Genomic DNA, 14,046 nt, shown 5'->3' on the forward strand with positions numbered 1-14,046 from the left:
TCAGGTGGGGATGTGGGAGGATCAGAGGGAGAGGGGGAGGTGCAGTCCCCTGTGCCTCTGCCTGTGGGAGCCCACGCTGCCTTCACCATCACACAGGGACAGAGGATTACCATCTGAACAGTGAATGCAACAGTGACGTGATCTGCCCCCCAAAATGCCGCTGTGAATCTGGCGTGGTCGAGTGCTCCAACCTGAAACTCACCAAGATCCCAGACCGCATCCCACAGTCCACAGCTGAGCTGTAAGAGTCTCTTCCCTCACTCTGCCCTCCCTCCTGCAGCAGGCACCTTGCTGGCACTGGGGTTTGGCTGGGGGTTTGGGCTGTACCAGGCACTTTGCAGCCATCTCCTGAGCTGCCCTGCTGCCCACTCTAGGCGCCTGAACAACAACGAAATCTCCATCCTGGAGGCCACTGGCATTTTCAAGAAACTCCCACATCTGAAGAAAATGTGAGTATTGCGTACAGCTATGTCAGGAGTGCCCAAGGGCTCGGAAGGCACATGGGGGTCCCGATGCCAGGGCAGACTGGGGCATGAAATGGAGGGCATGTCCCAACCTGAGGATCCTCTGAGGGACTGGCATCATGAGGTGCTTTGTGGGATCTGGGGGAGGCAGAGTTCAGGATGAGGTCAAGGCGGAACCCTCATCCCAGCCTGGTTTTCCCTCTTCACAGCAACCTCAGCAACAACAAGGTGTCAGAGATCGAGGATGGGGCGTTTGAGGGGGCGTCCTCTGTCAACGAGCTGCACCTCACTGTCAACCAGCTGGAGTCTGTGCGGAGTGGCATGTTCAGGGGCCTGGATGGGCTGAGGACACTGTGAGTCCCTTCTCCTCCGCGAGCACCCAGATGGGGACGTCCTTACTCCTTGCCTCCCTGCAGGGCCAGCTCAGGATGCCCTGCCCACCAGCTGGCTGTATCCAGTGCTGGGGGGGCAGGTTTTTGCTGCTCAGGGACTTGCTCAGGCTCGTTCTGCTGCCCAGCACCGAGGTGGGCGCAGCCTGGGCACTGCTAAGGTGGGTTTCCCCCGCGGTGCCTGCCTGCGTTGTAGGTGCCCTCGTTCTCTTCCCTCTGCAGGATGCTGAGGAACAACCGCATCAGCTGCATCCACAACGACAGCTTCACAGGGCTGCGCAACGTCCGCCTGCTCTCGCTGTACGACAACCAGATCAGCACCATCGCACCGGGCGCCTTTGACACGCTGCAGTCCCTCTCCACGCTGTATGTCCTGGGCCCCAGGGGATGCCCCCAGCCTGTCTGCGTTGCAGCAGAGGGCTGCAGGTCCCCCTCGCCTGGGGGCTGTTCAGGTGCTGCCCTTGTGCTCTTTCCCGTGTGCAGGAACCTGCTCGCCAACCCCTTCAACTGCAACTGCCAGCTGGCCTGGCTGGGGGACTGGCTGCGCAGGAGGAAGATCGTCACGGGGAACCCTCGGTGCCAAAACCCTGACTTCCTCCGCCAGATCCCGCTCCAGGACGTGGCTTTCCCTGACTTCAGGTGTGAGGAAGGTAACTCACGAGCCCTGCAGCGCCAAGGGTGAGGGGAGACCGGGCTGCTCCTTCCAGGATGACACCGTGCTGCTTGTCCCAGCACCGTCCTTGCTGCCAGGATGTGCCTGTGGCAAGGCGGTGGCTCGGGGGGCCCCATGAATGCCCTCCCCATGTGATACGAAAAGTTTCCCTTCCTGGGACCCAGCCCTTGGGCACTCACATATCCACTCCGAAGCCAGAAGAGGAGTTTGCACCCACTGCACCTGGGGGCTCTTGTGTGTAGGTGTGTCCATGCTGGCAAACGCCGTGCCCTGGGTGCTGACTGGAGCAGAAGTGTAGGCAAAGCGCGCTGGGATTCACCCTGCTCCTTCCCTCCTCAGCCTCACACATGCACGGGAGCTGGCGGTGGGCAGATGGAGCAGATGGGGAGTGTGCGTGGGGAGAAAAAACTCTTTATATATATATTTCTTTTTTTCATTTTCTTTTTTTTTTTTTTTTTGATTTTTAATTTAGATCAGCTTTTGAGCCCTCTGGAAAATATTTACAAACAAATCATCCTTTCTCCAGCTTTCCCTCCTCCACCACATCAAAGACTGAAGGGTTGCATCTTGCGCCTTTCCTAACAGAGATAGCAATAGCGTACGGTTGTCCCGGGGATGTCTTTCCTGCAGGATTCCAGCATCATGGCAGGGAGGGGGAGCAATGCCAGCTCCTCTGGCTGCTCAGCGTAGGCTCTGCTTCATCTAACCTGTGTCTGGGAGATGGGTGGAGGAGGTTGTTTCAGGAGGATTTGCTTTCTTCTGTGCCCTTATCTATGTTTTCCCTGTGACTGCATTTTTGCATGAAAATGGTGAAAATCAGCCGCCCTGAGCTGGCTCCACACCAGAGGAGCAGGCGATTTCTGGGCACAGGAGCAATTTCTGCACTGCTAACTCCCAACTGCTGTTGCCTGCAACACCCTGCTTTGGGAGCAGGGGAGGATGGTTGGCGTGGGAGGGGAGCCATCCTCGGCGGGCTCAAGGCTTTGAATCTGGCCTCACACAATGCCCAAGGGCTGGACCCTGGTGACTTGGTGGCTTTCCATGCCTGGTGCAGGTAAGGAGGAGACCAGCTGCATCCCCCGGCCCCAGTGCCCGCAGGAATGCACCTGCCTCGACACAGTCGTCCGCTGCAGCAACAAGCACCTCAAGGCCCTGCCCAAGGGGATCCCCAAGAATGTCACAGAGCTGTGAGTAGTGGGCAGGTACCCAAGCTCTCCCTCTAACCCTCCATCAGCTTTGCTGCTCTGGCTGAGGGGCCTCTGCTGTGGGGTTGCTGGTGTCAGGGCAGAGACTCCTGGGCTGGTAGTGGGAGTAGGACCCCACTCATCCAAGGTATCCTGTCCAGCCCCAACAGCATCTCAGCAGCGTCTCAGCAAGAGTCTGAAGATTCAGGGCTGTCAAGTGTATTGTGCAAGAGGTGTTGTCCCCCAGCAGCTGAGACCCTTGTCTTTGGCCCTTGGGAGGGGGCAGTGAGGGACAGCCACCCCCTGCAGCTGTGGTCCCCACGCAGCCATGCAGCTCAGGGCTCTGTGGTTCTCTGCCACCAGCAGCAGGGACAGGGGCACCCTGTCTTTGCCATTCCCTCTTACCACAGCTGCAGGGATGCCTTGGCAGTGCCAGGCTCAAGCACATGGGCAATGGCATGTGGTCTGCCTGGGGTCAGCCGCCCATCAGCATGGATGTCAGGGAGATACCCATGCAGCCATGCCAGAGCTGGATGTGCAGCCTCTGTGAAAGGGGCTCTGAACCCATCTGGGGTGAGGGATGACAGCAAGTCCTGTGTGCAGGAGGTGCAGGCACTGCTTGGGCACTTATATATATATGCATACCACCCCTGCAGCCCCCTCCACAGTCTTGCACACTCCTCTCTCTGCATCCTGCTCCATCTCTCACATTCTCACACACGCCTCGGGAATGGTTACAGCCTCCCACGCTCCCTTGGGATGTGTAAACACGGCACATTGCTGGCTGTACCTGCACACGTAGGCTGCTGGGAGAGTGTCCCCAGGGACATGCCTGCAAACCCAGGTGTGCTCATGTTCTCACGCACTAGCTCCCCTGCCAGCCCAGGAGTCCCCTGAAAGCCCCTTGGGCCTTGGGTGCAGGAGGGAGGTGATGCTGGAGATGCTTCTTGAAGCCTGAAGTCTGTGGTGGTGTACAGGAGAAAGAGGGGGAAGAGGGAGGGATCTCCTGCTTTTCAGTCACCCCAAGGTGCTTTTGTTCTCCCTTGCAGCTACCTGGATGGAAACCAGTTCACTCAGGTCCCAGGGCAGCTGTCTACCTTCAAGTACCTGCAGCTTGTGTAAGTAGCCAGGAGCGGGAGCCCAGGCAGCTGGAGGCACTGCTGGAACTTGTGGGTGAGGGCAGGGGCTGTATCCATGCCGTGTCATCCTGAGGAGGGGTCTGGCAGTGTGCAGGGACCCCTGACATCCCTCTGCGTCCCCCCTCTGCTCTGGAACACAACTGACTGGCAGTGATGCTCAGCCTTTGGCTGCTCACCACCTGGTGCCGAGCACGGAGCAGAGAGGGGACAGGTGGCACTGCTGCCATCTCCCTGTGTGACAGCCCTGCAGCTCCCTTGGAGGCTGTGCTGTGCTGCTGTTCATGCCCCACTGCAGCTGGGCAGGCTGGGGAGCAGCGAGAGGGGACAAGACTTCCAAGCCCTGGGGTTTCTGTTTTCCAGCGATCTGAGCAACAACAAGATCAGCTCCCTGAGCAACTCCTCCTTCACCAACATGAGCCAGCTCACCACCCTGTAAGTGAGGTCCCTGAGGTGCCACGCTGGGCTGCAGCCCAGCTGAGCTGTGCGGGCTCTTCGGGGGGACCCTGAAGACGGGGGGCTGCTGGGGATATCAGGGTCTCCACCCTCTGCCTGGGTGCAGCTGTGGTCTGAGATGGAGCAGGTGTAGGCCAGGGTGGGTTTCTTGCAGCACACACAGCTGTGTTCCCTGCTTCCCTTCCGCAGGATCCTCAGCTACAACTCCCTGCAGTGCATCCCTCCGCTGGCCTTCGAGGGCCTCCGCTCCCTGCGGCTGCTGTAAGTGCCTGCCCAAAGCCCTGATGGCTCCTTCTCTGCTGCTGTCCATGTCCCTGTGTCCCCTGTGTCCCCTGTGCCCTCCTGGAGCTGGGTGCGTGCAGGTGGGCAGGGTAGAGGCTGCAGGAGGAGCACAGGAAGTTCACCTGCTCTCAGAGCAGATGGTGCATTTGCCACAGTGACAATGTGGTGGGGTCTAGCTCTGCCACCTGGATGTGTGGGATGGGGCCACAGTCCTTGCTGCCCACCCTGGAGCCCTGGGCATTGCAGGACCTTCTGTTCTCTGCAGGTCTCTCCATGGCAATGACATTTCCAGCCTCCCCGAGGGCATCTTCACAGATGTCACCTCCCTATCCCACCTGTGAGTATCTCCTCCTGCTCCTCAGGGCTGGATGCAGGCTCCATAGACCTTTAAAAACTACTGGGCTGAGCTTGGCTTCTCTGAAGGGTGACCTGCCTTCTCCCCTCTTCTCTGGGCTGGCACCCGTGGCAGCATTTGTTGGACAGTGCTGTGACCTGCTGCCCATGCTCAGGCTCAGATCCACGTGTGCAGCTGGGTCTCCCAGTGCTGCTGGGCTGTCCCTGTGTTCTTAGGTGGATGTGGTGTGGGGTCCTTCCCCAGCCCACTAGATCTCTGGGGTCCCCCAAGGTGTAGGCCAAGCCGTGCAAAGAGGTGTCACAGCTATGGGCTGGCAGGGGCTGCTCTGACACGCACCAGGGTGTTGTTAGCATTCTGCCAGGGCACTTCCCCACAACAGCCCCCCAGTCTGTCATCAGGTATCCTCCTGCCACTGGTGGAGATTCAGCTGAGTGAGCCTGCACACCAGGAGCATTGCCCTGTACCCACCACCTGGGACCAGGGTTTAACTTTGCACACAGTGTCATTTTGGTCCCCTCCCTGTCTCCTAAGTAAGCTGTTCCCAGCTGCATGCTCTTGGAATCTTGGGAATCGTGGGCTGTTCCTTCAGTCTGCGAAGAGCAGCTTGATACCCAGTCGTGGCCTCCTTGTTTTTTGGGGAGCAACACTGCTTGCTCTGCTCCAATTTCCCTCGGCTGTGCTACCTTCAGTGCAGACAGCTGGCACTGCCAGTTCCCGCGGGCTGAGCTGGGTCACAGCCGGTGCTGCAGGTGCTGTAGGACCAGGTTAGTCAGCCCCAGCAGATCTGCTGTCCCTGCTGCCTGCCCTCTGGGCTGCCATCTCCGTCCTTTGTCACAGGTGTCGGTCACACCGGCCCTCCATCACTGCTGACCTTTGCAGTCAAGGAGGATTCAGACACACCCAGGCCCTCCACTTCCCACATCATCCTCTGCTTCCATACCCTTCTCTGCTGTGGAGCAGAGCAACTCTCCATCCTCCTTTCCCAGAGCAATTCCTTGCTTTCCCCCAGTGCTGTCTGCCCAAGCTCTGGCCGTGGCCCACTGCTCATTCCCACCAGCCCACCCCTGTGTCTCTGTTCTGCAAGCTTGTGCAGCAGAGCTGGGGCTGGCCCTGCAGCTCCCATGCAGGTCCTGTTGTTTCTGCATTGCCTCAAGGTACTTTGCCCAGTTTGCTGGCCCCAGGCAGCTCTGCCTGTGTGCTGGAGAGGGACTGCCAAGAATTCCTGTGTGGGCAGTGGAGGAGAGCGCCAGTGGAGAGCATGGAGCTCTCTATGGGCTGTGGGTCTGGTAGCAGGGTGGTCAGAGTGGACAGCATTGTGGGGCTGCGTGTCCCAGCCCTCACATTGTGGGCAGCACCTCAGGTGAGTCCAGAACGGAGGAGCACTGGTTTGCCCATCATGCGGCGTCCCGGTCAAGTGACGAGAGTTGTGCCCAGTTCCCTGTGTGTGGCAGCAGGTGCAATTTTGCCCCTCTCCTTGTGCAGAGCCATCGGGGCCAACCCCCTGTACTGCAGCTGCAACCTGCGCTGGCTCTCCAGCTGGGTCAAGACGGGGTACAAGGAGCCAGGCATTGCCCGCTGCGCCGGGCCCCCCGACATGGAAGGAAAGCTGCTGCTCACCACCCCCGCCAAGAAATTTGAGTGCCAAGGTGAGAGGTGCCCACGCTGTCCGTCCGTACCCTCCTCTGGGCACCGAGCAGAGCGATGCTTTGGCTCCAGGATTTAGTCTGTTGAGCTGCCTCGTGGAGGAGGGGGGGAGCAGGTTGATTCTATCCTCTTACCTGAGCGGTGGCACTTCCCCGGTGACGGAGCGAACCCGTGGCTGTCCCATTGCCTGGCGCAAAGCCCCTTGGACGGGCTCTGCCCCCACGTGGGTGCCCACAACAGGACACGTCCCCGTCACTCCTCACGCCGACGGTCCTCTCCGTGCCTCCCCTCCCGCAGGCCCGCCGGCCCTGAGCGTCCAGGCCAAGTGCAACCCGTGCCTGTCCAGCCCCTGTCAGAACCAGGGCACCTGCCACAATGACCCGCTTGGCTCCTACCGCTGCGCCTGTCCTAGTGGCTACAAGGTACCCGGTACCCATGGGGACATGTCCCTGCAGAGGGCAGGGGAGCGGAGCAGAGCCTCTGCCATGCCCCCTGCGGGACCACCTACCCTCCCTGTGTGCCACAGCATCCTGCCGAGTGGGATGGGGACAGCTGGGCAGGGGCTGTGGCACCCTCCCACCTTTCCATCCCTCCCCAGGGCAGGGACTGCGAGGTGGCACTCGGTGGCTGCTCCTCCAACCCCTGTGCCAATGGGGGGACCTGCCAGCCTCAGGAGGGGGAAGGAGCTGGGTTCAGGTGAGTGCTGGACAGGAAGCCATGAGGAGTGGGTGTTTGGGCGGTAGCATGGGACCCTGGCATCCCATGGAGACAAGTTCTGATACCCTTTGCCTCCTGCCTGCTCCCTTGGACATATAGCTGGGATATTGCATTTGAATGGGAGCTCCAGCTCATGTTGTCTGACTCCACTTCCCCATGCCCCCAGCCCAAAAGGCTCCTAGGCTGAGGTCAGAGAGGGAGAGGAGGGTTCCATCACCGCAGGAGGCAGGGGGAGGTAGAGGGCTTTGGGGTTGGGACTGCTGCTCCCTGTGGGGCTGCCTTACCCTCACTGCCCTGAATGCTTCAGGCCATTCTGGGAATCGGGCTGCAATCAGGAGCTGAAAACAGTTGTCAGGCTGGGGGTGAGGAGGTAGGCTGTGCAGCCCCTCCCTGTGCTGAGAGGCCTCTCAGCCTGTTGTTGTGGCAACACAGCATCCTCGGGCAGGCTGTGCTGCCACCCACCCCTGTGCCCAGGGTCTGACAGGAGGACACCAAACACAGCTCTTTGCCAAGGTCCCGTGCTGGTCATTTTGGGGGAGCCGCCCCAAAATGTTCCATTTAATTTTCCTCCTTGACACCCGGCGCTGTGGCAGGTGCCTGTGCCCGGTGGGCTTCGAGGGCCCGAGCTGCCACACCACCAGCGACCCCTGCAAGGAGCACAGCTGCGAGAATGGGGGCTCCTGTGTGCCCAGTGCCACCAACTACACCTGCCTTTGTCCTGCCCACTACACAGGTACCTGGAACGGAGTCTTGCCATCCCTAAATGGCACAGACCTGTGCCAGGGAATGTGCCCAGTGCTTCTACCCACCCACGAGGGCTAAACAGCTCCTCTGCCTGCTGTCTCAGTGCCATTGCCATGGCCTCTGGGCTCAGTTTGGGTGCACCCAGGTGAACCCCCACACCCTGGGATGCCCTCAGTGCCTGGCTCAGGCAGGAGCTGCCTCCAGGGGAGGAGAACGCTGTGGGTGAGAGCTGTGGGCTCGGCAGCTCCCTGTCTTGAGCTGAGTCCCCCAGGGGTCCCCTCTGCCCCATGGGGACTGGGGCTGCTCCTCTGGTCCCGGAGCTGCTGGGCACCCCCTCTTCTGCCTTGCAGGGGAATTCTGTGAGCAGCCACCCAATTTCTGCTCAGATGAGCTCAACCCCTGCCAGCATGACTCCACCTGCATCTCCACCAGCCAGGGGCCCAGGTGAGCCCCCTCCTCTGCAAACCACTTTTTCTGGCTGGCTGGGCGTGGATGGATTTACTTTCTGGGACTGCAGTGAGGGGGCATGGAGAGGGGGGTTACAAGGGGAGGGGTCGCACCCACCGGTGCAGGGGGGAAGGAAGGGGCAGCCTCGAGCCCCCCACCTGCCCCAGGTGTGAGTGTGCACCCGGCTACGTGGGGAGCAACTGCAGCGAGGACTTCGACGACTGCCAGGACCACCGGTGCCAGAACAACGCCCGCTGCCTGGATGAGGTGAATGGCTACTCCTGCCTCTGCACCGAGGGCTACAGGTACCACCAGGAAAACATGGGACACCTGGGGTAGTGGGGGTGGTTCTGTGTCACTATGCAGAAGGGACAAGTCCTGGCTTCCAAGTCTGTCTGTCCATCCATCCATCCATCCTCAGTGTGAGAGGAAGGAGTGAGGCTGGGACTGTGTGTCTCTGGGGGTGGAGGCTGGGGGGAGCCAGCATCATTGGGGAGGGACCCCAGGGCACGGCTCAGCATCCAGGCATCCCTCTGATGCCAGTGTCTGGGAGAGCCTCCCCAGGGACCCCAGATCAGGGGCGGCTGTCAGAGCCCCGTGGGGCTTTGGGCAGGGTGTAGGGCTCTTTCCCAGCCCCCGCCCCAGCAGCGCCCTTGGCCCCACAGTGGCCAGCTCTGCGAGATGCCGCCCCACGCCGCTGGCCAGCCTGGCCTCTGTGAGCGAGCTGAATGCCAGAACGGGGCCCCGTGTGTGGAGCGGGGTGCCCGTGCCCTGTGCCAGTGCCTGCCTGGCTTCGGCGGCCCCAAATGCGAGAAGCTGCTGAGCGTCAACTTCGTGGACCGTGACACGTACCTGCAATTCACCGACCTGCAAGACTGGCCCCGGGCCAATATCACCCTTCAGGTGAGGGCTGGGGGGGCATGGGGGCACTGAGGGATGGCACTGGGGGTCTGCCCCAGGGATGTGGGCTCCCACCTCTCTCTCTGGCAGGTCTCCACGGCTGAAGGCAATGGCATCCTGCTCTACAACGGTGACAGCGACCACATGGCTGTGGAGCTGTACCAGGGCCACGTGAGGGTCAGCTATGACCCCGGCACCCACCCCAGCTCAGCCATCTACAGGTACCTGGCACCCCTTCTCCACTCACTGGGAACCTCTGCCCCCATTGCTTCGGCCTGGGGGCGTCCCCGGTGACCCAGCCATCCCCACCAGTGCTGAGACCATCAACGATGGGCAGTTCCACACCGTGGAGCTGGTGACCTTCGACCAGATGGTGAACCTGTCCATTGATGGTGGCAGCCCCATGACCATGGACAACTCGGGCAAGCACTACACGCTGAATAGCGAGGCTCCCCTCTACGTGGGAGGTAGGACAGGGGCTGGGCGATGGAGGGCATGGGGGGCATCTGGGTGCGCTGATGGTCCTGCTCTCCCCAGGAATGCCCGTGGATGTCAACTCGGCTGCCTTCCGCCTCTGGCAGCTCCTCAATGGCACCAGCTTCCACGGGTGCATCCGCAACCTCTACATCAACAATGAGCTGCAGGATTTCACCAAGACGCGGATGACGCCGGGGGTGGTGCCGGGCTGTGAGCCCTGCCGCAAGCTCTACTGCCTGCACGGCATCTGCCAGCCCTCGGGCGCCCAGGGCCCCGTCTGCCACTGTGAGCCTGGCTGGGACGGGCCCCACTGCGACCAGCCCCGCGGCGGGCCCTGCCAGGGGCACAAGTGAGTGCCCTTACCCCAACTGTCTGCCCTTCCCACCCCTCCCGCTGCCTGCCCACCCTGCCCTGGGGCTGGTTCCTGGTGCTGTCACGTCAGTCCCGTGCAGCCGCAGCGGTGCCCTGCCGTGCTGCTGGCACTGACTTGTGCCAGGCTGTTCCGTGCCGGTGCCGTGCCTGGGCCACGCCACGACGGCTGTGTTGTTCCAGGTGCTGCCGTACCAGTCGCAGTGTGCAGTGCTGGTGCTCAGCCACGCTCAGTCCTGCTGGGCTGTGCCTGCTGCTGCCACCTGACAGCACCGTGTGCCCACAGGTGTGTGCACGGGCTTTGCCTGCCCCTTGACGCCCTCTCCTACAGCTGCCAGTGCCACGAGGGCTACCAGGGCGCGCTCTGCAACCAGCCTGCCGAACCACCCGACCCCTGCCGCCAGCAGCCCTGTGTCCACGGCCACTGCCACCTCAGCCCAGGCGGCCAGCCCGCCTGCGAGTGCCATGATGGCTACACCGGAGCCCTCTGTGACCAAGGTAGGTGCCGAGGAGCTGGGTGTCCAGGGAAGGCAGCCCCACGGCGCGACACCGGGCTGACCGTTGCCGTCCCACAGAGCCGGAGTGCCGCGGGGAGCCGGTGCGGGACTACCACCAGGTGCAGCGGGGCTACGCCATCTGCCAGACGACGCGGCCGGTGGCCTGGGTGGAATGCCGGGGGACCTGCGGTGGCCCCGACGCCAGCTGCTGCACCGGGCTGCGGCTCCGGCGCAGGAAATACGCCTTCGAGTGCAGCAACGGTGCGACCTTCGTGGAGGAGGTGGAGAAGCCCAGCAAGTGTGGCTGCAGCCAGTGCCTGTGAGCAGCCGCCGGCCCTGCAGAGCCGGGGGGCTGGCGGGGAGAACCCCCCGAGCCAAGGACCTCACCGTACGCTACGGGCGTGGTGCTGCTCTCCGGGTGTTCCGAACTGCAGTTGCATCTGAGGAGCCCAGCAGAGGGTAGAGCTGGTGCATCTAGAAGGTTGGGAAGGAAACAGGAAAAAAAAAAAAAAAAAGGAAAAAAAAGACAAAACACCCCTCCCCCCCACCCCACAAACAAAGCAAATGTGTAGATAGAGAATTTTTTTAAGAACTGCAGCTACACAGATGTGTGGATATGGAGTGGGCACCCTGCCCAGCTGCCCCGTCCTCTCCCTGTGGCACTCTGCCTCCCTGCCAGTGAAGCCCCACAGCCATGGAGGGCAGTGCCTGCATCCTGGGTGAGTCCCCTCCCTGGCAGCCCTGCCCTTGCATCGGCCCAGCGATCTGAAGGCTTTTCCAACACCTGGGACAGGAGGAGGGAGGCCTGACATGGCAGGGCCTTGTGATCTATGGAAAGCCACGGCTTACAGTGGGCTGCGTGGTGTAGCCAGTGTCCTGCAGTCCTGGTGAGCCCAGACCTGGTTTCCCATCCTCCTCCAGCAGCCCTGGTCTCTCTCCCTGCAGGGTGCCGGAGCCCACAGAACCCCAGATAACATCCCCAGCCCCGTGGCCCCAGCCTGACCCTCTGGTGACAGCCCCAGTCTGTGCATGCTGCCTGGGCTCTGCAGCCACGCAGAGCACGCGTGGGTCCAGCCCACTGTGGTCACATTAGGGTGGAACAGGACCAGGGCAGTGGCAGGCACACTGAATGGGAGACGGGAACCAGTGCACAGATGTTCTGAGGGTTCCAGTGCCAACCTGCCCTGTGCCATGGGGTCAGCACTGTGCCATTCATGTGGAGAGGGCCCCAGATTCCCCTGGCTCAGCCAGGTGGCTCTGCTCAGATGTGGGAGCTGTGTGAGGGCAGCACAGAAATCCCTTTTTTCCAGGCTCTGTCTTAGGGGGAGCAGGCCTGCAGCTGGGTGAAGGTGCCCCATGTCCCACTGACCCAGCCAGCAGGAGCAAGAGGCTGCTGGGACAGCTGGGATGCAGGTTTGCCGTGCCCATCACCGGGGCCTTAATCTTGTGCATGCCAAGTTGAAGAGGCTGAAAATGTCCAAACCTGCAAGCCAACACCACTGCCAGGGCAGGACCCACCAGCTCTTGGACTCAAGTGCCCAGACGCAGCAGCTCTCCAAAGCCCACAGTGCCAGGGCGTGTGCTGGGCTGGTGTGGGAGCGGGGGCACACGGGGAGCTCCTGCCGGGGTACTGCACGCACCCAACATCCACGGCAGCATCACCTCCACGACTGTGGGCGCCAAGGATAGCGGGGGCCCAGCCTGGGACATTGCACATGGCTGGACAGTGAAACACCACATCACCCTGGTGGACAGACTCATCCCAGAGCTGCAGTCCTGGGTCTCTCCATCACACCGCTCCAGCACTTTGGCTTCAGGTCTGCACTGCCAGCTGTGGCCGGGCTGCAGGCACCTCCACTGGATACACCCAGCTCTGCAGGTGCTGTCACCATCCCTGCTCACCACTGGCATCCAGGGCATCTCCACCACCACAGGGATGTGTTTCTGCCATAAATGCCCTCTCCATGGGATGCGTCTCATTTTGCCTGTGGCCCACCGGGGGCTTGGTTGTGTTGTGTTTCTGTTCTTGCTGTACGCTAACCGCTAAAGTATCTCTTTATACAGAATACTTACAGATTCTAATATATATTTGTATTTCATTTTGTTATAGTATTTTTATATGTTTGGGGTCAACAAATGATGTTTTCTTTTTGTTTACAGATGCTACTGGGCAGGAAAATGACGGTGGCTTTGTTTGGCCCGTGGGGTTTGTGTGTGTCACTATTGAAGACGCTGGTTTGTACTAGGCTGGCGAGGGAGGCGCTGGGCATCCTTCCGCTGGCAGAGGCTGTATTGTTTTAGGAGATGTTTGGTATTGTCTATGTTGTCTTCCATGTGAACATGACATTTATTCATTCAGAGGCTTGGCCTCTTCTTTCCTGGTGGGGAGAAGGGAGAAGCTGGTGCTTGGGAGCCGCTGTGTGAGGAGGTGGCACAAGACGGAAAGAGTTGGTTGTGCTTTGGGGGATGATTTCCTACTCCTGGAGCAGCCCTGGCCAGCGCTTCTGGATGACACATTGCCCCCGTGGTGCAGGGACAAGCAGCCAGGGTTACCCATGCAATGCCTTGCAAAAGCAGCCATCACTGCCAGGGTCTTGCATGGGGGAAGCTGAAGGGCCAGTGCCGGCTGTGGGGATGGAATGACTCCAGGGGCAACCGGGCACTTGCAGCTCTCTGGGGAAGGGTAGAGGGGGCCTGGGCAGCAGTCCCCAGGAACACCAAGAGATTGCACTGTTGGTGTCACAAACACAAGTCTGCCATAGCTCAGGCACTGATGTGGGAGCACTGAAACCCCGCACAGGCATTTATATGCCTCCTCCGTAGGGAGAGGGTGACACTTGGAGGGTGCCAGCCTGCTGTGCGTGCACTCACTCACCTTCAGTCTTCCCCACTTATCACACCAAACAAACATTGATATCAAAGAAACGTTTAATAAGCTGCAATAAAATACGGACCTTTAGAAAGCTCATAGGGTGAATATTGACAGTGAGGAAGAAAAGAAAACAAGGTGGTGGGAATCCTTGAGGAGTTCAGATCTGAGTCAGGGACCTTTTACCTGGAACAAGAACACAACTTTTTCCATAGGCTAGGATGAAATAAAAGACAGGAGCACAGAGTTCACAAAATGTCAACATTTAGAGAATCGATACATATTCAAAGTTCAAATGACCCAGCTCTTATAGCTATACATATTGATTTAAAGCAACTTAATATAATTTTATTTTCTTTTTCTTTTTTTTTTTTTAATATATACACTTTCAAAGGTTTGTCAGGTGAGGTATGTAAACATTATCTAATGGAAACTCCTCTCCA

General features: G+C 60.1%; 1 protein-coding gene across 3 annotated transcripts in view; it reads left to right on the forward strand.

The window, feature by feature from the left end:
• Window positions 1-13,092, forward strand: part of SLIT1 (slit guidance ligand 1) — a 58,598-nt gene extending 45,506 nt beyond the window's left edge. For all 3 annotated transcript variants that reach the window (XM_040071247.1, XM_040071246.1, XM_058421520.1), the window contains 23 exons: window positions 97-241; window positions 375-449; window positions 674-817; window positions 1,076-1,219; window positions 1,337-1,503; window positions 2,581-2,713; window positions 3,760-3,828; window positions 4,210-4,281; window positions 4,492-4,563; window positions 4,850-4,921; window positions 6,422-6,585; window positions 6,881-7,005; window positions 7,182-7,279; window positions 7,894-8,033; window positions 8,395-8,488; window positions 8,659-8,796; window positions 9,157-9,394; window positions 9,482-9,612; window positions 9,704-9,858; window positions 9,929-10,217; window positions 10,524-10,735; window positions 10,813-11,215; window positions 12,895-13,092. In XM_040071247.1, the coding sequence (XP_039927181.1) occupies window positions 97-241; window positions 375-449; window positions 674-817; window positions 1,076-1,219; window positions 1,337-1,503; window positions 2,581-2,713; window positions 3,760-3,828; window positions 4,210-4,281; window positions 4,492-4,563; window positions 4,850-4,921; window positions 6,422-6,585; window positions 6,881-7,005; window positions 7,182-7,279; window positions 7,894-8,033; window positions 8,395-8,488; window positions 8,659-8,796; window positions 9,157-9,394; window positions 9,482-9,612; window positions 9,704-9,858; window positions 9,929-10,217; window positions 10,524-10,735; window positions 10,813-11,057 (3,122 nt within the window). In that variant the 3' untranslated portion in view covers window positions 11,058-11,215; window positions 12,895-13,092. The remainder of the gene's footprint in view (window positions 1-96; window positions 242-374; window positions 450-673; window positions 818-1,075; window positions 1,220-1,336; window positions 1,504-2,580; window positions 2,714-3,759; window positions 3,829-4,209; window positions 4,282-4,491; window positions 4,564-4,849; window positions 4,922-6,421; window positions 6,586-6,880; window positions 7,006-7,181; window positions 7,280-7,893; window positions 8,034-8,394; window positions 8,489-8,658; window positions 8,797-9,156; window positions 9,395-9,481; window positions 9,613-9,703; window positions 9,859-9,928; window positions 10,218-10,523; window positions 10,736-10,812; window positions 11,216-12,894) is intronic.
• The last annotated feature ends 954 nt before the right edge of the window (window positions 13,093-14,046 follow it).

This window comes from Hirundo rustica, chromosome 8 (genome assembly GCF_015227805.2).
Source record: "Hirundo rustica isolate bHirRus1 chromosome 8, bHirRus1.pri.v3, whole genome shotgun sequence".
NCBI lineage: Eukaryota > Metazoa > Chordata > Aves > Passeriformes > Hirundinidae > Hirundo > Hirundo rustica.